This window comes from Dioscorea cayenensis, chromosome 15 (genome assembly GCF_009730915.1).
Source record: "Dioscorea cayenensis subsp. rotundata cultivar TDr96_F1 chromosome 15, TDr96_F1_v2_PseudoChromosome.rev07_lg8_w22 25.fasta, whole genome shotgun sequence".
Lineage (NCBI taxonomy): Eukaryota > Viridiplantae > Streptophyta > Magnoliopsida > Dioscoreales > Dioscoreaceae > Dioscorea > Dioscorea cayenensis.
In genome coordinates, this window is record NC_052485.1 from 1,003,893 (window position 1) to 1,027,999 (window position 24,107).

The window sequence follows — 24,107 nt, forward strand, 5'->3', positions numbered from 1 at the left end:
ATGATATTTATGTTGCGGAATTCAAGGGTGTCTCTTTGAAATAATGCTAATAGTGGGGGCAACTCCATGTGAGGACTGAAGGGTCAGTTCATCAAAAGAAAGCCACTCTTTTTCATTCTTATTTTTATTTTCAATTTTTATTTTTTATTTTTTTTTGGGGAAATGAAAGGTCCTCTTTTGTGCTTTTCTTTTCTCTCAGTGTTTTGTTATGCAGCTTGTTTTCAAGGGCTGCTAAGGCCCATGTCTCTCCATTATAGGTACTTAATTGGCTCTTGCTTTAAGGACCTGCATAGTGATAGTACTACTAATAGTCCAGAAGGTGTCCCACCTTGCACCTGGTTTGATTGCCTAAAAAGCAGTTTTGGCAAGGGGTATTTTGATCTCAAGTTGGTCTTCTTGACTGTGGGACAAGATACGAAAGTTAAGAGCACCATAATTGCTTACCTTTTGGTGTGCTTAGTGGTTTAAGAATAGCTAGCTTTACATTAATAAAATCCAGTGAATATCGATGAACATCCTGCAAATTAAGAAATTCACCGATTCACGTGAACTTGAAGAGTACTACACAAGTTGGTAACTGATATCTCTTGTCCATATATGATTTGCAGCAGTGTCCAAGGACTGGCTCATGTGAAGGAGAAGGTGGTGGCAAATGGGAATTTGACTACTCCCTTTCTCTTCCTTTTTACTCTGGGCCTTTGGGTGAGAACCTCAAAGGCAATGTATTATGTATGTGAAGGAGAAGGCGTTGGGGAGTGGGACTATTACTCTTTTGCTCTTCTTTCACTTTGGAGCCACGGGGTAGAACCTCAAAGGCAATGTTTTACTTCTCTTTTTCACTGTTTGCTGCTTCTCAAAATGCAGCTATTACGAAAAAGAGATATTTGATGGGCCACCTACAGTATCTCTCTGGATGATCACAAACATGAAACATCCCTGGAAAATCAATAAATAAATAAAAAAGAATGTATCAGTATCACATTGAGAACAGCACATAGTAGTTTCACAAATGAAAAGCATCGCATCATGACACCACTGCTCATATATCATCATACTCTTTCTCAAGTTATATCTTCTTGCATCCCAATGCAGATAAACATTGTCTGATTAGACGACAGACATTATTCAAATACTGCTGCTCATATAATTATTATAACTTAAACGTTATCAACAACAAAGCTTGCTTTTTGATATAAAATTCAAAAAGAAACGAAGAGTCCAAAATCTCCTTGTCAGACCAGCATGGAATGACTGTCCACTCACCTCTCCAACCTTCTTTTTTTTTAAAAATAAAAAATAAAAAATAAAAAACTTTTATACTGCTTTAATAATAACTATCCTACAATCCAAATATCATCAAGTCACACACAGTCTCTCTCTCTCTCTCTCTCTAATAAACCACACAAACATACACCCCCACTGGCCACTAGTCCCACTTTGCAGTGTAAAAACTAAAAAGCCAAAGTATGAAACAAAACAAAGCCTCTTTCCCAATGTTTACTATTCTCTATCTCTTTCATTCACACCCAACAAGAACCAAAGGCAACAACAAGAGAAATGAAGAAGCCTAACGTTCCCCATCTCCCGTTCTCTCTGTGCCTTCTCTCCTTGCAATGCTTGATGACTGTTCAAACCTCCACCGTCCCGGCCTACCCTTCATCCGACTTGCCATATTCCAACCAAACCTGCCGCCTTGACCTCTCTGCTGAACTCTTCGGCGGTGTCGGCGAAGCCTGCGGCCGTTCCCTTGACCGTAGCCGATGCTGCCCCGTCCTAGCCGCCTGGCTCTTCGCCGCGCATGCCCGCTTCGCCCTCGACCTCCACTCTTATCCTCCCACCTCCCCTTCCACTTCTCCTCTGGACCCCGCCGACGACAGCCTTCCTATGATGCCCGACTCCGACTCGCAGCGTTGTGTTGCCGCGCTGCACGGTGCACTCGTCAAGCCGATGACATACATTTACCGAGGCCTAACTCGACGTGTGACACGGTGTTGTGCTTTTTGTGGGATAAGGTTGCATGAACTTGGCTCACTGAGTTGCCCGGCGGCGTTTACTGTGTCCGAGAACCGGAATGCGACGCCCGACGGCGGCGTTGAAGGGGTTGGAGGTGGCTTGTCGCAATGCTTCTTACGCCGGCTGCACTCGTTGCCTTGGCGCTCTCCAAAAGGTTTGCTTTTTCCGTTCTTCCTTTACTTCTCCATTCTTTTTCATTTTTAGCATTTGCTTATAGTTGAGAAACTTTATATATATATATATATCTATGTATGTATATGCTTTTCTAGTGAACTCTTTTTATTCTTTTTTGGATTTCTGGAGTAAAAAGGCTAAAAAGTTATTATGATTACCTTTGTTTTTTTCTTTTCTTTTGAGGATTGATATCGACTATGAATCATCAAAGGCAAGGCCCTCTTTCTTATGCTTTTGAAGCAAGATCCGTCTATTAAGTAATTATTTAACTTCTTTTGCTGAAAAAGTATTTCTAATCATTTTTCCATTGACGAAGTTCTAACATTCCTGTCTGCTATTCTTGTCTTGAATAGCATCATCTTTGGTTAAGACCTTTCGTTTTGAGATTTTTTTCTTCTCTTGCTCACACCTGCACATGTTTCTCCAAATTAAAAAGCCTACAAAACGTGACAACTGGTTCTCATTTCCCAATTCCCACTGAGAGAGGCTGTGATATACTACTACATTGAGGATAGTTCACTTTTGATTCCTTCAACAACTTGCCTGCATTGGAAAACAGTTTTTATTAAATGTGACCAATAACAAGAAGTAATAAATTCAGAATTCCATCAGACATTCCCATGCCATTGATCCATCCATGTGAAATGACTAAAGTTACCCTTTATTCTTTTTATTTCACGCTCTGCAGGTGAAGGGTGGGGGAGTTGAGGCAATGAGCAGTGACAGGGGGAGCAGGATGATGAAGAGAGACTGTGAGCTGATGGGCCTGACGTGGCTTCTTGCCAGGAACAAGACGGCTTACATCCCCACCGTCTCAGCTGTTTTGCGTGCCATCCTGTACAGTGCTCATCCCCAGCACTACAAATGCAGCCCTGATCAAGAGAACATGCCTCTCGCCGTTGATTCACTCCAGTTCGATCACCTTGAGCCTTCTTCGTCTCTCTCTTCCCAAACTACCCTCAACCATTACCACTTTTCCATGCATGTCCTTCCTATTCTGGTTCTTGTTTTTCTTTTGCCAGCTGGTGGTTATCAGTACTCCTGGCTATGAATGAAATGGAGAGCTGTCTCACTTTTTTTTTTTTTGCTTTTCTATCTCATTGGCCGCTGTAAATCTTCTCACTGCTGGAATCATATATATATATATATAAACAAAGAGCTAACATTTTGTGGATATTTAATTTATTGTCCAAACGCAGATAGAGAAATAGATTTTGCGGTTTTATGGGCCTATTTTTGTTTGAATATTCGTTTCCTGTCTATAGCAAAGAAAAGATCAGGAGAAACCAATGGATAGGAAGATAGTATCCTGGAAAAGCTTAAAAAAACATAAGAACTACATATACTTAAACAAGAATCAAAGGCATCATTTAGTACAGGGCCACAGCACAGCGCTGGTGAAGTGAAAACCTTTACGGGCCCATCTTTGGGAGCTAGAATGGTTGGTTTGGGGTTCATCAACGCTGCACTCAAGGGTACCTTCAATCTTGAACTTGTCCTGTTTGCCTCCCATTTGCAGAGGTTTATAATACACACTGTATAACTCATTAAAAAAAAAGTTTAACACTAATAATTTTATAATGCCAAACTTATGTGCATTTCTTATTTTAATGGAGTTTCTCGTCTGCACGGTTCACCTAAATCTGTGTTTAAGGTTTGAATTTTCTATCTTTACAATCAATTTGTATGTGAATAACAACCACACCATCCAGAGTTCAAAAATTTAATAGAATTCTATAAACTAGACATGGTTTTAGGGGTTGTTTGGATTGGCTTTAAAAAAAGGTATTTTTTTTAAATTTTGTAGAAGCATTTTGGAATAAGTTAAATGTTTATGCATATTTTTTTGTTTGGATGCATTAGTTTCAGAAGTATTTCTGTAGTTGTGAAAATGTTTGGATATTTAGTTGAAAAGTACTTTTACAGCAACAAATTATTAAAATGCCATTTTACTAGATTGACTGAAGGCAGTTTAGTAAATGCACTCAATCAAATAGCTTATTAAAAACAACTTATTTCCATAAGCTGGTCTTTGGCATTTTATAAAATAAGCTGTATTTGGGTTTATTTTACAGCTTCAGTTTATTCAAAAAAAACCCATCCAAACATAATAACAAACCTCATGAGCACGCTTTTGGATTAGCAATAAGCTGATCCGAACATAGTTTGCAAACAGTTGATGCCAACCTGTGGCAATCTTGAACTTCTAGAATCACTAGACGTGGGAAAATCTTCCGCAATTCATGTTCTTCCATCCTAAATTCAGAGAGAAACCTCAAGCGCAACACCTCCACGGACTTGAGCTCTGTTCCCACACCAATACGACGCAAGCTACCTCCCCTGATGTACAGCTTCTGCAAGTTGAGAAATTTCCCACAAGTCAACCACTCTGGCGCCATGTTTCGAGGGAAACAGCGCAGGTCCAGCTTTTCCAGATAGGGAGGAGGAGACAGGTTGATTCCAGCGCTTGACTTGCCAGACGGTGCATTTCTCACTCCGTTTGATGGTGCCAAAGCTGTAACTCCCCATGTGATTGTCAGTGAACGCCGTGCCGTGAACTGGCTCAGTTCATGGAATTCTCTTTTCCCGCCGGCAGTGTCACGGCCTATGCTGATACTCAGCTTCCAAAGCTTCTGCAACCTGGCAAGCTCCCCCAGCCGGCATGGATCTCTGCTCCTTGAGTTCCCAATCACAAAGCCTTTCAGCACTCGAAGCTCTGTGAGAGAACCAAGTCCCTCTGGCATGTGATCCAACAAGTAACATTCAGACACATCCAAGTATGTTAGTTTCTTAAGCATAGTGACCTCAACTGGCAGGTTCTCCAAATTATGACAAGCTCGGAGGTCTAGGATCATCAAGTCAGTCAGCTCGCCAATGGAACGAGGGAGCTTGGTGATGTTCGAAATGCCTCGGAGGCTGAGGTACTTCAACTTGTTGAAACATGCCAACCATTCCAAGAACTCAATGCTCACAGTTTCAATGTGATGCTTGGGAGAGGTTTGCCATCTCCCCAGCTGCATCACTGCAGCATTTCTCATAGCCATGAATCTGCTCCTCTCAAACCTAAGGTTGTGTTTATCCACGTTAAAACATGTCTTGAAATTGTTCCAGCTGAAATCCGTAATTGCTGGCATCTGTATAGTGCCTTGCTGCTGCGGTGACTCTTTTAAGCAAGCACGGGGAGATGATGTGAGAGCTTCTATCAGCTCCCCGGAGCCATTGAAGCTGAAAGCTTTATCTAGCATAGCAAGAATGATTACCTCTTCTCGAATCCATTGTTCCACCCTCAAGTGCTTAACCTGTGAGCTATGGCCTCTACAAACAGGAACGATAAGACCCTCACTGATGAGGTCTTTGATGTACCGGTCTCCAAACTCCTCTGCTGTGTGGTCACTAGTTGGAGTAACAAGTCCCTCCCCAACCCACCAGTGGATCAACAACCTCTTCTCTATGACTGAATCCTGTGGGAATATGGCTAATGTGAGCAAACATCTTCTCAGTGTCGGACTGATCTTTTCATACTTCTTTGTGACTTCAAATCGTTGCGTGGCCGAGTTGGTTCTGAAGTGAGGCTCGGTGGTGATGGTGGGTGAGAGGGAATGGGTCAGAGAGCACTGTCCTCCTCCTAGTTCACCAACACTGGATGATTTACAGCGGAGCTGGCCAAGTGGCCCAGTTACATGTTCTCTCAGAGTAAAGATACTCTTGTGGATGGTTTGGAGCCCGGAATCAAATACTCTTCTTCCTGTATTGCCTTCCAAGATGTCATCCAGGTTTTTTGTGACGACGCTGACTTCATTCTCAACGTCTTTAATCCAAGTCTCTAGTCTTTGGAAAGAGTCCTTGATGAGCAGCACCTCATTCTCAATCTCTTGTAGTAGGCCGTCCGCAGTAGAGGAGCCGTTGTGCATGCTCTTGCTACGTTTGGTAGCGAGAATGCACTTGGCGTCGGCCACCTGCTGCATGAGCGGTGCAACAACGTCTTGTATGATCAGTCCTCCCTTTGACATGACTTGAATTGAAAAAGGAAAAAAAATCAGTGGTGAATTCACTGCCCAAAACGAATGACTGATATTAAAATACAGATCAGTACCATTCTGGCTTCTGGCCTTCTTCCTCGACATTGAAGTTTCTATGCTCAAAAGGTCTTTGCCGGGACCCCTCCTTCGCGGAAATACGTGTTTGAGGAAAACAATGCTGGTGGAAATTCATGCCTTTAAAACTTTCAAGTTTTTTTTTTTTTGTTGAATAAATTAGTATAGAAGAAAATAAAATAAATTTTCCAAGTACTCTAATTAATAGTCTAATCACTCCAGCTGACCATGCTGGTGGAAATTCATGCCTTTGAAACTTCCATGTACTCTATAATTTAATCGCTCCAATCAACTATCTGCACTGACATTTATTCCCCTTTCAAGTCTGAAGTCAAATTACAAATTTCTAAGTGTTCTTTTTCAAAGAAGAAAATACTCACGGCTTCAAAAACTAATGCCTCACAGCAGAATCTGTTTAAGAACAATTCAACGTTTTTGGTTGCACAAAGTTCCTACAGCAACCGACTCAAGAACGGATTCATGCATCTAAATCACAGAACAAGGATGTTTTTTATTTTTTATTTTTTATTTTTTGTTTTTGTTTTTGTTTTTGTTTTGAAGAGATGCGCACTTTCGAGGACCACCATCTATTCTATATAGTATATATCAAACAACTACTACTCTTCATTACTTTTTTTGTCAGCACCATCGGATGGGTTGACGATGGTAAGTCAAGTGAAATGATCGTGTGGAAACTAGTTAGCGCTGACTCTTGACCCGTCGAAACTACTGTTGTGGATTGGAATTGGTAAACCAGAACCATCAGACGATTGCATTTGAGAGAACCTTATTGAAAATTATAGAGACTGAATTGAAGGAGAAATATGGAGTTGTTTCCCTTCAGGTTGAGGAGCATATGGAACGCTTGGGATCTCCGAACATTCATGCTGGCAAGCCTTAGCTTGCAGATCATCCTCATTTTCTCAGGCAGCCTCAGGAAACGCAAGGCCTCAAGGTGGGTGAGCCTCATCCTCTGGTCAGCCTACTTGCTCGCCGACTGGGTGGCCACCTTCGCCCTTGGCATCCTGTCCAACACCCATGACGACGACCATGACTGCATATTACCGGCACCGGCACTTTCTCACAGCCAGAACGACGACCTGCTTGCTTTCTGGTCCCCTTTCCTTCTCTTGCACCTCGGCGGTCCAGACACTATCACAGCCTTCTCCTTGGAAGACAATGAGCTTTGGATGAGGCACTTGCTGGGTCTCGCCTTTCAAGTCTCCCTGGCCCTCTATGTCTTCATGAGGTCCTTGCCGGATACTCGCCTCAAAGTTCCCGCTTTCCTGATGTTTATCGCCGGAATTGTCAAGTACGGTGAGAGGTCCTGGTCTCTCATGTGTGCCAGCATGGACTGCCTGAGAAACTCCATGGTAACACCCCCTGATCCTGGCCCAAACTACGCCAAGTTCATGGAAGAGTATGCTTCCAAGTCAGCCGCCGGCCTCCATGCAGAGATTGAAGTGGAGAAGGAACCTGAGTCCAAGCCACGAGCTCTCCACACCAACGTAGAGGAGATTAGCAATGTCATGCTTCTATCCAAAGCCCACTATTTCTTCAAGACGTTCAAGCGCCTCACCGTGGACCTTATCCTCACATTCCATGACCGGAACGAGAGCCAGTCCTTCTTTCTCAAGCGTTCTCCGGCTCAAGCGTTCAAGTTGATCGAGTTTGAGCTTTCCTTCATCTACGAAGAGCTCTTCACCAAATCCACCGCGCTGCATACTGTGGCCGGGCCCTTCCTGCGCTTGCTCACGTTCTCATTCATCCTCTCTTCGCTTCTCCTCTTCTTCTTCACCAAGAAGCAAGGCTACGTAGACGTCGATGTGGCCATCACTTACACGTTGCTCGTTGGTGCTGTTGCTCTCGAGATCTATACCGTTGGTCTTCTCTTCTTCTCCGAATGGACTTTTCTCCAGCTTAAAAAGCTCGGCTTTTACCAGCTCTCCAACATGATTTTCACAATCATCTCTTATTTCCGACCAACCAGTAAGCCAAGGTGGTCTAATTCCATGGCCCAATACAGTCTCATCAGTTTCTGCCTAGCTGATGACGAGCCTTCAGCATTCAAAACCACACTGGAATTCATCAGCATGAAAGACACCTGGGACAAATACCGGCACACCAACTACATTCCGGTGACCAGCGAGCTCAAAGAATTCATATTTGAGGAGATAAAAGGCAAGGCCAGCAGCGCAGAGGATTCTAAAAGCTACAAACGCTTCAGTGATTACAGAGGGGAATGGGCGCTTCAGAAGAAGGGCTACGGCAAGGAGTTGGGTTGGAGCGTGGAGGTGGAGTTGGACGAAAGCATTCTTCTCTGGCACATTGCCACTGATCTCTGCTATTACTCTCATGATGAAAACAAACAATCTCCGCCTGTGTCAAACCGTCAGATGAGCAAGGCACTATCAGACTACATGTTATATCTACTTTTAGTTCGTCCTTTTATGCTGACTGCTGGGATTGGGCAGGTCAGATATGGGGACACTTGTGCTGAGGCTAAAAACTTTTTCCAGCGTGGTGAGGCTGCAGTGCTTGATGAAAGGCAAGCTAGTAAGATGTTGCTGTCAGTGGAAACTAAAGTGCCACCAGTTCAGGTGAAAGGAGACAGAAGCAAATCAGTGTTGTTTGATGCATGTATACTTGCAAAAGTATTGCTGGAATTGAATGTTGGGAAAAGGTGGAGGATAATTAGCGCTGTTTGGGTGGAGATGCTTTGTTATGCTGCAAGTCACTGCAGAAGCTACTTCCACGCTAAGCAACTCAGTAGTGGGGGAGAACTGATCACATTGATTTGGTTCCTTATGGCTCATCTGGGAATAGGAGAACAGTATCGGATAGAAGCAGGGCATGCCAGAGCCAAGCTTATTGTGGAGAAGTAATGCTCTCTCATTTTAATTCCATTAATAATAGTCACATGATTTTGCAATTTTTTTTGTGTTCAATTCCATCTATAGCTCTATCAATCAAATGTGTGCCTGCAATGTAATTCTATATAAATGCACCTCATTAGATGGTTTTGCATACCTGATGCTGCTGATGAATTATACGACATGAGTGAGATCTTTTGTCGAGCACCTTGTGTGCAAGTGAATCAGCCGCAGACATTGAGTCCACCTACCTACCCAACCAACTGCAATATCAAACAAAATTATAACATGCAATCCAATTCAACGTATTAGCAGACTAACATATTTATTAGTACAAATCTAAAAAACTCAAATTTATATCACAATAATTCACAAGAGCTCCAAACATAAATGTGGATAAACCACAGCTTTATTGAAATAGCAAAGAAGAGCTCCAAACACTTCACTACAAGGTTTACATCTCATAAAAAAATAAATAAAACATCCTTTATTAAACACCGGAAATATAAAATATCCTATATATTTGTAATTTAAAATAACTCATCAGACAATGGAACAGATACGACCTGAGGACATAAGAGAGAAGGTTCCTCTTGGCCATAATGCTTGGTTTATTGCCTGTATATATTGCCTGGTCAATGCAAGAGAAGCATCTGTCCCAGCACGAAGTACGTGCGTTATTGATAAGTTCAAGTCCAGCTGTCTGCATAACTGGATATACAAGGCACACCGACTGACAGACAAAACATATATAATAATCACATCAGTTACCGCAAGTTTAGAATTTGTTTTATTCCAAAAGTTAAGGAAAACGAAAATCATGAATTCTACATTTGGAATGGAACCAGTAATACTAATCAGCGAGGCGATTACTGAACGTGGGCCACGCGTTCCCTTGAATTCTAAGCTGATGGAGATATTCAGCAAGACTTTTCATGTTGAAAATGTCATTTTGCTTAGTGCTGCTACCTTTTTATTTTTCTTTATCTTCTCTTATTATCACGCCATCCATAGTCTCTCTTCTCCACCTCCACCTCCACCTCCACAAGGAATAAGCTTTCCTCTTCTTCTCATTGCAGGATGTCCAGGGAGGTGATGACTGCCTATGTGTGTCCCCTGTTGAAGCAATTGCAGGAGGCCAAACGTTTATCCGCTAAGCATAAGTGGAAAAGACCCATGTTCATGGATAACATGTTGAAGAAGATGGAGAGAGAGCTTATGTTCATAAATGACATCTTCCGTAGGTTGGAGAGATGGGAGAATGATGTCAAGGAAGCACTCAGTGTTCTAGCGAGGTTCCTGGATGATATGTTGGATGATGGTTGCTATGAAACCAGAGGACTTGAATTCCAGCTTCAAAGCATCGACTGCAAGATCTCAGACTTGAAAGAGCATGTGACTCCTCCTCTCCGTCTACCACCGTTGGCAACTGATGAATCAATACCATCCTCCTTGTCAAAAACAGATGCTTTGCAGGAATTTGCATTCGTTGGTAGAAATCCAGGACTTCCTCTTCATGTTTCTTATGTGTGGCAGAAGTATGAGAAGATGAGGCCTCAACTTAGAGAATGCTTGCTTACTCTGGTTATCTTCCCCAAAGTTTCAGTCATAAAGAAGAGTTTGATGAGCTACTGGTGGATTGGTGAAGGGATTGTGAAGGATGACAAGAGTGGAGAATTGTGCTTTCAAGAGCTTATCAATGAAGGTCTCATCACACCCATATATAAAGCTCACAACTTGGTGGCAGACCGCTGCATGATGCCACTCTGGGTACGAGATGAGCTAAGTTTCATTGCTATGATGGTGGATGCCTTCAGCTATGGAAGCCCAGGTTTGCCATCATCACTTCTAGCTTCATCTTCTCGTGCAGTGCTTGTGCAAGGATCAGAAGAACCAGAACAATCAATAGCTGTGAGTCCTAGGTTCAATCCGAACAAATTTCAAACATGTTTCAATGCCAACCAACGGAACTTGGTATTCGGAAAGGAGTTCATTTTGATGAGGAATGCTGCTGTTCTGCAGCTTGGGAGGTGGCAGAGCTCTGCTCTCGAGCATCACATTGAAGTGAAGAACACCAAATTCTTGGAGTGGTTGGAGTTCTTCAAGAATTTGAGGTATCTCAGTCTCCGAGGTATTTCAAGAATGACAGAGCTTCCAGGTTCAATTGGCGAGCTTGCCAACTTGAAGATCCTGGACCTTCAGGGATGCCAAAGATTGGAGAAATTACCAGTGGGGATCACCAAGCTCAAGAGCCTGACGCACTTGGATTTGTCCGAGTGTTGCTTGCTGGAACACATGCCAAAGGGGCTTGGCTCACTCCCAGAACTGCAAGTGCTGAAAGGCTTCGTCATTAACAAAGATCAAGTTTGCCAGCTCCAAGAACTGGCCAAGCTGGAGAAGCTGAGGAAACTGGATATCAACATTAAAAGAGAAGCCATGATTGGAGCAGGGGAGCTCGATGAACTCTGTAAGTTGACAACTCTACGTTCATTAAAATTAACATGGGAACAGGATACACCATTGCCACCAAAGGTGGCATCCGTAATGAATACAGAGCTCGTATCTCCGCCTCCAAATCTAGAGAAGTTAGAACTCTGTTGCTTTCCATTGGTCAGGCCACCGAGTTGGTTGGATCCCTGCAAGTTAATGAAGCTGAAGAGACTGTATATCTGGGGAGGGAGGCTGCACAATCTTTGTCTGGGATCTCAAAAGAAAGAAGCTTATCATGTTGAGGTGCTGCGCTTGAAGTTCCTGCAAGAGTGGGACTTGGAAGAGTCTGAACTATTGATAGAGTTCCCATATTTAACCTTTCTGGAGATCACCGAGTGCAACAAACTCACAAATACTTCTCGGTGCTTACACACCAATAGTGAAACAGAGGATGGTTCTCTGCTTCCACTGTGAAATTTTGTATTTAAATTACTATTTGATTAATTATCAACAACAACATCACTGTAGGTTTTGGCAATTAGGAGAGGGGATTATTAATGTATTTTTTGTTTTTATTTTTCTCAAGCCTGAGCTTGTCTGTAGGAATACCAAAGGCTTCATTCATCTTTTGATACTTTTCCCAGAAGGCAATAAGCTCCCCACCATAAAATGTCAAAGGCTAGCACTATATATATGTTAGTGATGAAGATGTCTTAGGTGTTCCATCAGATAAATGCAAAGAAGGAAGTGGCCATTTTTGTAGGTGAAAGACAACAAGGGGTGCGTGATCCACCATAAAAATTGCATGTCTGAATAGAATGCACAACATTATATTAATTGAGGAACAACTGGCTCTTATTAGAAGACATGACAGTGGTGGGCAATTGTGAATCATAGATTGTGGATGCTGATCATGTCCTGTGTTTGTCATCTCCTCTAGGCTCTAGCACATGCCTAGGCATATCCTGTTGTTGAGCATAAGGTCTCCAAACACGTTAGAAGACATCATATTTTTAGAAAATGAGGGGCCCAAAACACACGTAACATCCAGCCGGCCATTTCCCTCTACGTCATCACCTCCTTGCTCTTCTTTCTTCTAAACAATGCCAAGGCTCAACCTCTTTTTCTTCATCTCTCAATTCAGGATAATGGAATTGGGGAAGTAGCTACCATCCACCATATATCCTTTATCAAGTAAGAATTCTAGCTAGAACTCCCTTATATATCTTTATTAATTCCTACTTGTTCTTAATAGGTTTCCTGTGATATTTTTGCTCTTGTTTTTTCATTGATTAATTGTTTCTTCTATTGATTCTCTGATTACATTTGGGGCTCTACCTTTTGTCAATTTCTTTTGGATTTGTTCTAGATGAACTTTGAGTGTTAAAAACTTAATTGTCATAAAATTTTTGAAGGCTTAGTTGGTCAGTCGTCTATTTCTGTACTAGTTTCTTTCATGAAGTAGTGAAACATTGTTCCTTTCTTTCTGGGGTTCATTTCGTCATCTTAACGACTATGGATGATAAGTGACAATTAAGGTACCTTTTGATTGCTTACTTAGCAGAGAGACAATCCTAAGCTTAATTGCTTCATAAGGAATATATAGACAACCACATAAAGAATTCTATTGATTGTTTATTTTCCATTACCTCCTTGAAATCTTTTCAAGCAAATCTCTTTTGATCTTCATGGCTCCTTAAATTCCTTAAATCTGATCACAACTAAGTAAAAAATCTTGGTTTGATGCCTATGTCTCACTTTACAAAAATATAGTTTAAGCAAATCTCAAGCTTTTGTAACATACTAACATTGATCATTAGAAGGAATCCATCCAGTCCAACTGTGCCGCTTTTTGCCAACAGTAAACTACAATTATACAGTTCATTAACTAGATCAATTTTTTTTAGCTTCATTTCCTCATGTTCAATGCAACTCTAACTAAGCCTGCTATGCTGATTGTTTCATAATACTAATGCATATTTAATTTGAAAACTGAAACTGTTTGACAACCCAAACAATTGACATCATCTAGAAAAACGAAGCAGTTAATTAAGGGTTCAAACAATTATTCTGTGAGAGATCACATCAAATGCTAACATAATTTAAAAAGCAACTCACCATCAATACTGATAAACGCCATGGATTAAAGGTTGAGTTTCATGGTGCCTTCTGACTCATACAAAGCGTCAGTCACCCTCCAGGGATTGAAAACAACATTAAAAACGAATTAGTAAATGATAGATGATTAGTTAAGAAGGGTCCACATAAATTTACTAACTAGTTCCTCTCAAGTAGGACCCACATCTCAATCATCAACAATAAATGAATGGCATTTCTGTAGTTTTAAAACTAATTGAAGCCCATTTCTGAGCTTTCAGGAAACTCACTCATCTCGCCACCATGGCCGACGCTGACTCCACCGGCGATAACTCGGAAAACACGCCCACCGGCCAAAGCGTCCGCCTCATGTGCAGCTACGGCGGCCGCATCCTCCCTCGTCCGCACGACCACCAGCTCCGGTACGTTGGCGGCGACACCCGAATCGTCGCCATTCCCCGACACACCTCCTGGTCCTCCCTCCTCTCCAAGCTCGCCAAGCTTTCCGGCTCTTCCCCGGATTCCGCCTCTCTTATCGTCAAGTACCAGCTCCCTAACGAGGACCTAGACGCCCTCGTCTCCCTCACCTCCGACGAGGACCTCGAGAACATGATGGACGAGTATGACCGCCTTCTCCTCCTTTCCTCCCCTTCTCGTCCCCCTCGACTCCGCCTCTTCCTTTTCCCTCCGGGCACTAACGTCATCTCCTCTTCCTCTTCCGCCGCTTTCGGGTCCCTCTTGGAAAGCTCAACCTCCAAGCGCGACACTTGGTTCCTCGATGCTCTCAATGGAGGCACTAGTCCCGGCCTATTGCCTCTCGAACGCGGCCGCTCGGAAGCCTCATCCGTGATCTCCGAGGTCCCAGACTACCTCTTTGGCCTCGACTCCAACTCCGACGATCCGAAACCCAAATCATCAGACCCGAGCTCACCAGCAATTGCCACGTCATCCCCACATTATCGTTCGGCCTCATCTCCACCGTCCGTTGCTGTAATCCCTGATTTCCCAACCACAACCGCCAAAAAGCCTGAACCGGCGGTTCATCCCATACCGAACCCGAACCCGAACCCGGTCTATTACGTACATGACTCGGCGGTCCCGGTTTATTATGTTCCCAGTAGCGTTCCTGTTCGACCGATGCAGTATGGCCCGGTCTACGGTGGACCGGCATATGTTGGTGGACCGCCGACCCTGGCTTCGGCTCGACCAGGATTAGCAGGGGCGTTTGAATATCAGGGTGGGATGGTTTATCCGATGGCTGGAGTTGGGCCGGTCGGAGGAGACGTGGTGGCTCCGCCTGGTGTTATTGGGCCGGAGATGAGGATTGGGCCCACATCTCGTCACTATACTACTTGAAGGAATAATTTTATCAGGATGCGTCTTCTTTTCATTATTAAGTCTTTTGTGTTTGTTTTGGTATATATCTTCCAATTGCTCAATTGTGGCAATGAATTGATGTTTAGTTGTAGTTTTGTGCGTGGAGTGCTATTATTGTGGGCTATGGCTTGCCAACTGTATTATCAAAATGGTAATGATCTAGAAGAGTCTTTTCTTGTATATATTGCTGTAAATATTTTTACATTTCAGTCAATAAAGCATGCTTTTTAGTTGTCCAATATGGTTTACATAGATACTTATGATAAAGAGTACATCATACAATATTTCAAGGTATCAAATCATCTTATTGCTAATTAATTACATGAACAAATTAAGAAATAAGTATTGTGAATGATTGTAATTGATAACTACTATAACTTTTAACTGTGATCAGCTAGCAGCAACCCCTTGGCTATGCCTTGAATTAGCTTCCATGTGGCATCAACATGCTGCATCTCAGTGAGCGTGGTGCCGATGGCAAAACGAATCACGAACCTACCACCAACGATGGCATGAGTCATGAATGCACGGCCACTGGAATTCACAGCATCAAGCAGCCTAATGTTTATCTTCAAACCATCATCATCATCATCATCATCATCATCATCATCATCATCATCATCAAACCTGGGCTTTAGACGAAAGCACACCAAAGAGAATCTCCGAGGGACCACCACCTCAAACCTTTTATCCATCTTAACCAGCTTCTCAAAATGCTTAGCTAATCCCACATCACTCCTTATGTGCTCCATCAGGCCAACCATTCCATATCTTCGGATAACCAGCCATAATTTCATGGCTCTGAATCTCCGGCTCAGGGGCAATCTGCCAGTCTTTGTAGTCCACCACCTCCCTGGCATCACTGGCATTATTCCTCAGTATCTCTGGGTTGGTCGACAGCGAGTTAACTAGTTCTGTGGGACTTCTCAACCATAGACAACAACAGTCCATGTTAGTCAGGAACCACTTATATATGTGGGTTCATGCTAATCGAATCAGCCAACTCCACCCCATCAAAGTAACGCCTGAATTCTGGGCAAACAGCCGAACTCCCAGCATAAGCCGCGTCAACATGGAACCAAGCACCAAATTCTTTGGCCACCTGACCAAGTTCTAACAATGGATCCACTGCGCCAATGGCAGTTGTGCCCACAGTGGCACACAAGTACAAAGGTGTAAATCCTTGTGAAATGTCTTCCTTCATCACTGATCGGACAGCATCAGCAGTAAGACCGTAGCCGGAAGAGGCCGTTGTCGGGATAACTCGGAAGTTGCACGGTGGAATGCCGATGATCTTCGAAGACTTATGAACAGTAAAATGTGTTTGATCAGATGCATAGACAACCAGTTTGGTTATAGAATCATGCCCAATCTTGCTCAAGGCCTTATCACGAGCTGCAGCTAGTGTGCACACCACTGCCTCGCATGTGCTGCCATGCAAGACACCTCCACCACCTTGGGCGCCCGAGAAGAGAAACATGGAAGGAAGTTTCATCATCTTTGCCATCCAATCCATGACGATGCTCTCAAGCTCAGTTGCAGCAGGAGAAGAGATCCAGCTGAACCCAACAACGTTGAAGCCACTGCAAAGCATCTCACCGAGAAAGCCGGCTGTGCTTGCATTGGCCTGGAAGTAGGCGTAGAAGTTTGGGCTCTGCCAGTGAGTGAGACCAGGGATGATGTCCTTCTTGACGTCTTCTAGTATAGTATCTATTGGTTCCGAGAAAATGGGAGGGGTGTCAGGTAGCAGCTTGCTTAGATATCCAGGCTCAGCTTGGCTCCGAACAGGATACTGCTCTATCTCACGATAGTAATCAGCTATGAAGTCTACGACAGCGTGCGACTCCTTGCTAAAAACATCAGGATCCAATGGTTGGAAAAGCTCCAATGGCAGGCTGCCCATCTGCTTAATCAACAACTTCTGCCTAGCTAGCTAGCTAGCTGCCACTCAAGAAGTAGAGACGTTGATTCAAATGTAGAAATTAAGTATCTTAATCTTCTTGTTAACACCCAGATCCAGATGCAATAGACACTACCCTGGTTATTTATAGAGGACTTTGTCTGGATATTGAACTTAAAACATCTACGTAATTGCATGAACAAGCTGAAACATTTCTTGTTATTGATTTTAATTTTAGTTACTAACTCGACTAGTTATGCCTGGCAATGTTTGATGAGAAGGTGTCCACGACTTTAATTGAACTAAGGCTGGCATGCCGTATACGCATAAGGTATAACGTAATATTTAACTGATTAAACTGTTCATGCATAATCTCGATGGTAAGCTATGGTTGCTTTTGCAATCATATATATATATCAAAAACAGAGATTTTGACTTCATTATAGTTCAGAATTAGAAGTGTCAAGCTTAATCTCTGTGCTGATTTGACAAAATTAGGTTTTAGCTTGAGCTTAATTATTTGTGGATTTTCAAATCATCTGGGTCAATAATGGCAAATGAAATCGCCGTAAATGCTATGCTGCATTATTCTGGATATCACTAAACATACCTAGTCAAATGATTTTAAATTGCTTTAACGTATGAAAATGCTTACCCATATTTATTGACCAAGCCTTTTTTGCTGATCTGGCCCAATATGGGGGCATGTTCAGCTACATATTTCAGAATGGTGGGTGCTCAACTATGAATTCAATCTTTTTTTTAATTATGCTTACCCATAAATTGCCTTTTTTTTAATTATTATTATTTACAAAGAAGATAAATCATTTTATTATTGAAGAGAACTTAGTGTAAATCTAATTCAAAAAGTCAATGACTTTTTTGATCTATTACCACTTAATCTTTTATATAAGTTATTCATGTTTTTTAATTAATGAGGGGTTCAAATCTCAACTCACATAAGATGAGTGGATAGGTGTAATTTTGTATATTTTTTTAATAAAAAAACTAACCCATAGCTATCTATTAATTAGAAGAAAATAAAAACAATACTCCAAAACGAATCATTAATTCCAATCAAGTTTAAAAAATATTTAAGGTATCATTAAATTTTAATTTTTATAAGAGAAAAAAAATAATCAAACATGCAAACTAGAAAATCAACTAAATGCAATGCATTTTTGGTATATAAAAAATATTTTTTTTTAAAAGATGGATAAACCACTTCAATTAAAAACATAAAGAATAAAATAATATGCCGCCCAAAAGAGAACATAGCAACCAAAATATAAGAGGCAGAAGTGACAATAGCATACCACTAGGTGTGGTACAACAACAAAAGCAAACAAGAACATAATAAGAGGAATAACGAACTTCCTCAAAGCCCAAAGAAAAGAAGAAAGATCTAGCCAATGATCCTATCTTGAGCCATCTCGTCGATGGGAGCCCCACTAGCCTCCTCCGAGAGTGGACCTAAGAAATCCATACTGCACCGAATGGTCGTAATAGAGTATTCAAGATTCACTCTTGAACCTTTTCAGACTGTTGAGAACCAAGATAATACCATGTAATCATTTCTTAAGATAATTGCATGAACAGGAAAAATATTAGCATTAAAGATGCAATCATTTCTTGTAAGCCAAATATTCCACAACGCTTTCACTACCAAACCCCCCAGGTCTCGATTAACAGGTCTCAAAGAAGATATCTAAGAGCTCCTTACTTGAAGCATAGATTGAGCGAGATCTGGCAGCCTCAATAATATAATGAAGTACTCCCACACTTGTTTAGCGAAGCTACATTGAAAGAACAAGTGATCGATAGATTCAATCCTTGAATGACACAACACGCAACTAGCAATCTGAAGCTTGTTATACCTTCGCCTTGAATGATTTTCTAACAAGAGAATTTTATCTTTCTATGTTAGCCAATTGAAGATGGTAATTTTTACGTGGGCAAAAGATTTTTGCCAAAAAAACTTTTTAAAGGTGGATAAACCACTTCAATTAAACTAAAAAAGATAAGGAAACATTAAACCTCCATCCAAGCCGAGGTGAAGGAAACATAGAGTGACAAATTACTAGATGTGGTACCAACAGCTCAAAAGCAAAAGAACTACAACAGAAACAAAGACGAGGAACAAAAGGCCTCCGCACAACCAACTACAAAGGGAAAAACTAGCCCGTAAGTGAAAACTGAGCCTCCTCGGCCAAATAACCCTCAGCATCAACAACTGCATGAGGTCCCAGAAACTCCAGACTTCGACGCAAGCTCTCTATGGAATCTTCGAGCTTCCCATTGGTGCCCTCTACACAATTTGAGAACTAGGACAGGAGCAATCGATCAATTTTGATAATAAGAGCACGTACATGAACAGAATTGGCATTAAAAATATGATCATTTCTAGCAAGCCAAACAATCCACACAAGAGTTTTCATAAGTAAACCTCCGAAGTCTCTTAAAGAAGGTCGCATTAATATCCTCCAATCCTCCAAAAGATTTCACATTGAGAGAGGTGGCTCAGGCAATTGAAACAAGTTAGACAAATAATCCCAAATTCGTCTAGTGTACGAGCATCTCAGAAATAGGTGGTCAACTGTTTCAATCCCTAAGTGACACAAAACACAAGTGGCGGTTAAAAGCCTGTTACATCTTTTTATCACCAAATTCTCCAAGTAGAGAACCTTATTCTTCCACACTAGCCAGTTAAGGAGATTGATTTTACTTGGACAGATATTACGCCAAAAGAACCTCGCCACTGGGCATCCGACCCCTCCATCATTGAGGAAATTATAGAAGGATTTCATAGAGAAGATTCCATTTCTCGTCAGCATCCAGCATTTTTTATCACCACTCTCAACTCTAGTTGCCCGCAGAAGATCCCTAAGAGGTAAAAAATACGAATTAGCAGAAAATTGAACTTCCTCAAGAAGAAAGGGCAACTCCCTTACTATGCAGTTAGGTACTGTGCTATTTCAGAATTCCTCTGGCCACAAATTCATAGGTGTGATGCCATTAAACCAGCAGTCTTTCCAAAAAAAGGGTCTTCTCACCTGAATTAATGCTATGCAAGATGCATCCTCTAAGCGCCTGAAGACAATTAGACACACCTGTCCAGAAAAAAGAAATCCAACCTATTTGTCTGGGGAAAATATTCCATCGGGATAACCCATAGTTGAATTGCACGACCGACGCCCCGCACCAGTTAGGGTCTATCACAAATTTCCACCACTATTTCCCTAGTAACGCCATATTAAAGTTGTACAGGTCCAAAACACCCCAACCCCCCTAATCAAGAGGTCGGCATAAATTCTTCTAACCAACCAAGCGACAACCTGGATGGTCGATATCCAGACCTGATCTTCCAAGAAAAGTGTTTCAAATCCCTAGTTAATTCCTTGTGTGCTATTGATCATGAATGTATAATATTCTATTATTTCATATCATTTTGTACATTCATTAGGCTTGTTTTAGGATCATATTATGGAATTTGGTGCTAAACATAGTGTGTCTTGTATTTTTAGGTTTCGGGCAGCACTTAAAGAAGAGAGAGAACCAAAAGAAGCACTCTATACCCAAAATGAAGAATATGAAGCTCTTTCAACATCAATAAGGACAAGGCAAATTGGCGGCCTCACTGACAGCCGTAAGCATCTTCCAGAGAACATTGCAAGCATGCTTATGCTTGTAAGGAGAAATTCAGAGCCAAACTTGAGGACCTTACAAATAGAACTTACGCTCGTAAGAATGCCTACAGTAAGGACTATCTAGAGGAGTTTATGACCAGAGTTTACTCTCGTAAGGGTGGTCGCAAGTGCAGCACAGTGAAGCTTACGGTCCATCGCTTACGATCGTAAGCTTGGCTGCAACACAAACAAAAGACCTAATAGATGGGACTTACAACTGTAAGTGTTCCCGTAAGCCTCATGACCCATCTTCTCCAACTCCTTACAGCCACATCCGTACACCAGTAACTAGCTTGTAAGCAGCCGAGTATAAATAGACCTGATGAGGATTTTTAGGGTATCTTTTGTTCAATTTTCAATCCCTTTTCGAGGCGAGGTTAGGGAAGAAAGGAGACAAATCTCTAGGGCTTATTAGGTGACTTTTGGAGGAGATTTGGATCCATCACCAAGTGGAGGAAGATCGTAGCCATCAAGCATCATCTCGGCAGCATTTGGGAAAGCTTCTTAGGAGTTTTTCGATGATCAACCTTTAACGTGATTGAGAAGTTTGTTTTTATGTTTCTTTCTATTCTTTTTGTGTCTTGTAACTTGGAAGATTTCCCTCCATTAATGGGGGGCTGACTTCTTTGATGTTTGTGTATAGTTAAACTGTAGGGTTTATCTTTTAACATTGGTTGTAGATAAATGTGGTTTACTTTTTTTTAATTGCAATCCATGCTATTTGAATCTAATTGCGTGTTTGTATGCTTGATTGTTATCGTGGTGAAAAGCCTAGCTAGCATAAACATACCTCGATTAGAGGAAATTGTGAGTAGTCTAAAAATATGGTACTTTGGAGACCCCGTCTCTCTCAATTCTCTTGAGTATGTTGACTAGAATTTCCATGGTTTTTGCAATCATGTAGAATAGATTTTAGGAGAAATAACATTTTATTTTGTATTCGGATTAGGAGTAATCTCTCCTCACAAGAGAGATTACTTACTTATAAGAAATTCCCGTTAACTCACATTGAGGCTTCATGGAGTGTTAATTAGATTGTGTGGTGACTACATCAACACTGCACTGATTAAGTTACTTTTCACCCTTGACAGAGAGATTTCATATGATTTAGGAAAGCTCTCGGTTCAAATAGGATTGCATGGTTAGACAACCTTTGTATTGCACTAAACAAACCTAGAGTGATACTATACCAGGACATTGTTTCTTCCCCTAATTTCTCTACTCTTTTATTCCATACTTCTTGATTTTACTTTCTTTTGTTCACACACATCACTCGTTTGGTTAGGCTAATCTTCAGAACTAAGGTTTCTACTAGTAATCTCATTCTTCCATGTGGACCAACATCCGGTTTACTGCCACTATTATTACACGATCAGCACGTACACTTCCGTTTCTATCAGATGCAGCCTCTCAAAGTCAGCAAACAGCTAGACACACCCTTCCAGAAGAAGGAGATTCGGCCCGTCTATCTAAGACATAAATTTTAGTTAGATCCGTTGTAATTAAACCGAATTACATTCACACCACACTAATTAGGATCAGTCGCGAACCTCCATCACCACTTCCCCAGCAATGCCTGGTTGAAGGTACTCAGATTTAAAATGCCCCAACCACGTTAGTGTCGTACCCGATAGAGGTTCTTCCAACAGACCAACCAACAACTGGTATGGTCAATATCCAGCCCTGTCTAGAAGAAATCTCTCTTGATTCAATCTATAGCTTTATTAACCCAACTCGACAGTCTAAAGATAGACATCTAGTATGTTGGAAGAGTAGTTAGCACCAAGCTAACTAGAGTAAGCCAACCTCCTAGAAAGAGGTGTTGCAACTTCCAAGATGACAACCTCCTTCTCACTTTTGCAATAAGGCCTCCCAATCATTTCTTTTAGGCATTCTTTCAGAAATTGGGACACCAAGATATGTCACTGGTAGGAGACCAATCAAAAAATTCAAAGTTGTAGCAGCCCCAACATCTGGTAATTGTCCCCATATACTAAAAAATAGAAAAGTTTTGGAAAAAATTAGTTTCCAGGCTTGTCAAACCCTCAAACAAGTACAAGATTAGCTTCACAACCCTTATATCCTCACTTTCTCCCGTGGTTAACACAAGCACATCATCTGTATAGTGAAAAATTGCACCTACTTCAAAACTCCCCAAGTGGCCCCAACCAAGACCTTAAAGTTCAAAGCATGTTTGAACATCAAGCTCAAAACATCTGTCACTAGCATAAACAAATAGGCAAAAGATGATTACCTTGTCGCAACCCCCTCTGATAACGACCATAAGCATTTTGTGACCTATCAATGAGGATTGATGCCTTTGAGGAAGTTAAAATAGACTAGATCCACCCCACCCATCTCCCACCAAAACTCCGGGCCTTTAAGAGGTCTAAAAGAAAATCCTAGTTCACCATGTCAAAAGGCTTAGTGAAGTCGACCTTCAAAATATTCCCTGGTAGTCGTCACTTATGGATGCTGAAAATCAACTCCTCAGTAGTGGCTATGTTATCCAAAATACATCTTCCTTTTATCAAAACAGACTGGGTATTATTGACTAACAAATTCATGACCTTACTCAGACGGTTCACCAAAATCTTAGAAATAATTTTCAAGGATGAATTAGTAAGACTGATGGATCGATAATCCCCGGGAAACTTAGGAGTCTCAACCTTAGCTTGTGAAAATATTAACTTGTTTGGTTGACATTAGAATATTGATGAGTACGTTATTTTCATTTCTTAGATCATTATTAGCATAACCGACAATATAATAAAATCAAATTATGAATTACTTAAATACCCTTATGTATAATTTTTAGATAATAAGCAAAATAAATAACTTAGTAATATATCTCCATATATTTTCTTAAATCTAAAAAATAAAATGAAAAAAAAAGATAATTTTATTCAATGTTAAAAGTAATAGCATTTCCTTAGAGTCTTGCGAGGGAGAGGCAAGTGATTCTTGAGAACCAACATCTTTTCTGGAAGTTGGCTGATCTTTAGCAGTGTTCCTAATATCTCCTTGGGAGAAGATCTAATCTCATTTTCTTCTAGGGATCTACATGTTTGTCAAGATTGTACTTAATTTGTTTTATCATGCACCTATGTCTGTCTCCAACTACCTGTAATATTAACACCTAGTGGAGCAGCTAAACCCCTTTGTTCATCCTAGTGTAGCTCAACTTCTATTATATATGTATTTTTTTCTTTCATCTAACACAAGTGTTTATAATTTTAACCCTTAAAAAAAAGCATTTTCAGTACTTTGGCATAAAATCAAAATTAAGGGTAGTTGTAAAAAAAATATTTAAGCCAATGAAATAAAATCTAAGGGAAGAGTGTAATAATAACTTTCTAATTATACATCCCTCATAATTGTAACAACACTGTCTATTTGGGAGAAATTCCAATTCACTTGTTTAGTAAAAATTATCATGTATTAGAATTAAATTTGTAGCCAA

General features: G+C 41.2%; 6 protein-coding genes across 9 annotated transcripts; 4 read left to right on the top strand and 2 right to left on the bottom strand.

Annotated features, from left to right (window-relative positions):
* The first annotated feature begins 1,411 nt into the window (after positions 1-1,411).
* Positions 1,412-3,372, top strand: LOC120276881 (uncharacterized GPI-anchored protein At4g28100-like). The gene is given in 5 exon segments (XM_039283614.1): positions 1,412-1,941; positions 1,944-1,997; positions 1,999-2,079; positions 2,081-2,167; positions 2,876-3,372. Coding segments are annotated over 5 exon segments (969 nt in total). The 5' UTR covers positions 1,412-1,557; the 3' UTR covers positions 3,239-3,372.
* An 846-nt stretch (positions 3,373-4,218) lies between these two features.
* Positions 4,219-14,096, bottom strand: LOC120277345 (disease resistance RPP13-like protein 4). Of its 4 annotated transcripts, XM_039284152.1 has the most exons (6): positions 13,972-14,096; positions 13,703-13,779; positions 9,721-9,887; positions 9,312-9,417; positions 6,281-6,384; positions 4,219-6,199 (listed from the first exon to the last, which is right to left on the bottom strand). In XM_039284152.1, the coding sequence occupies exons 5-6, from the start codon at positions 6,309-6,311 to the stop codon at positions 4,308-4,310; spliced, it is 1,923 nt and encodes a 640-aa protein (XP_039140086.1). In that variant the 5' UTR covers positions 6,312-6,384; positions 9,312-9,417; positions 9,721-9,887; positions 13,703-13,779; positions 13,972-14,096; the 3' UTR covers positions 4,219-4,307. The 4 variants fall into 4 exon arrangements, with proteins under 4 accessions (XP_039140086.1, XP_039140082.1, XP_039140085.1 ...); XM_039284148.1 differs by having other exon boundaries at positions 4,219-6,384; XM_039284151.1 differs by lacking the exon at positions 9,721-9,887 and having other exon boundaries at positions 4,219-6,384.
* LOC120277344 lies at positions 6,382-9,313 on the top strand. Its single transcript, XM_039284147.1, has one exon. It carries the CDS (start codon positions 7,106-7,108, stop codon positions 9,164-9,166), a length of 2,061 nt encoding a protein of 686 aa, XP_039140081.1. The 5' UTR covers positions 6,382-7,105; the 3' UTR covers positions 9,167-9,313.
* LOC120277185 (disease resistance RPP13-like protein 4) lies at positions 10,250-12,058 on the top strand. The gene has a single exon (XM_039283943.1). The coding sequence runs from the start codon at positions 10,250-10,252 to the stop codon at positions 12,056-12,058; it is 1,809 nt and encodes a 602-aa protein (XP_039139877.1).
* LOC120277346 lies at positions 12,344-15,149 on the top strand. Its single transcript, XM_039284153.1, has 2 exons — positions 12,344-12,778; positions 13,963-15,149. The coding sequence occupies exon 2, from the start codon at positions 13,985-13,987 to the stop codon at positions 15,035-15,037; it is 1,053 nt and encodes a 350-aa protein (XP_039140087.1). The 5' UTR covers positions 12,344-12,778; positions 13,963-13,984; the 3' UTR covers positions 15,038-15,149.
* Positions 15,150-15,437: 288 nt separating this feature from the next.
* On the bottom strand, positions 15,438-17,022 carry LOC120278165 (tyrosine decarboxylase 1-like). The gene is given in 3 exon segments (XM_039285088.1): positions 15,438-15,876; positions 15,878-16,027; positions 16,029-17,022. Coding segments are annotated over 3 exon segments (1,521 nt in total). The 5' UTR covers positions 16,962-17,022; the 3' UTR covers position 15,438.
* Positions 17,023-24,107: the final 7,085 nt, after the last annotated feature.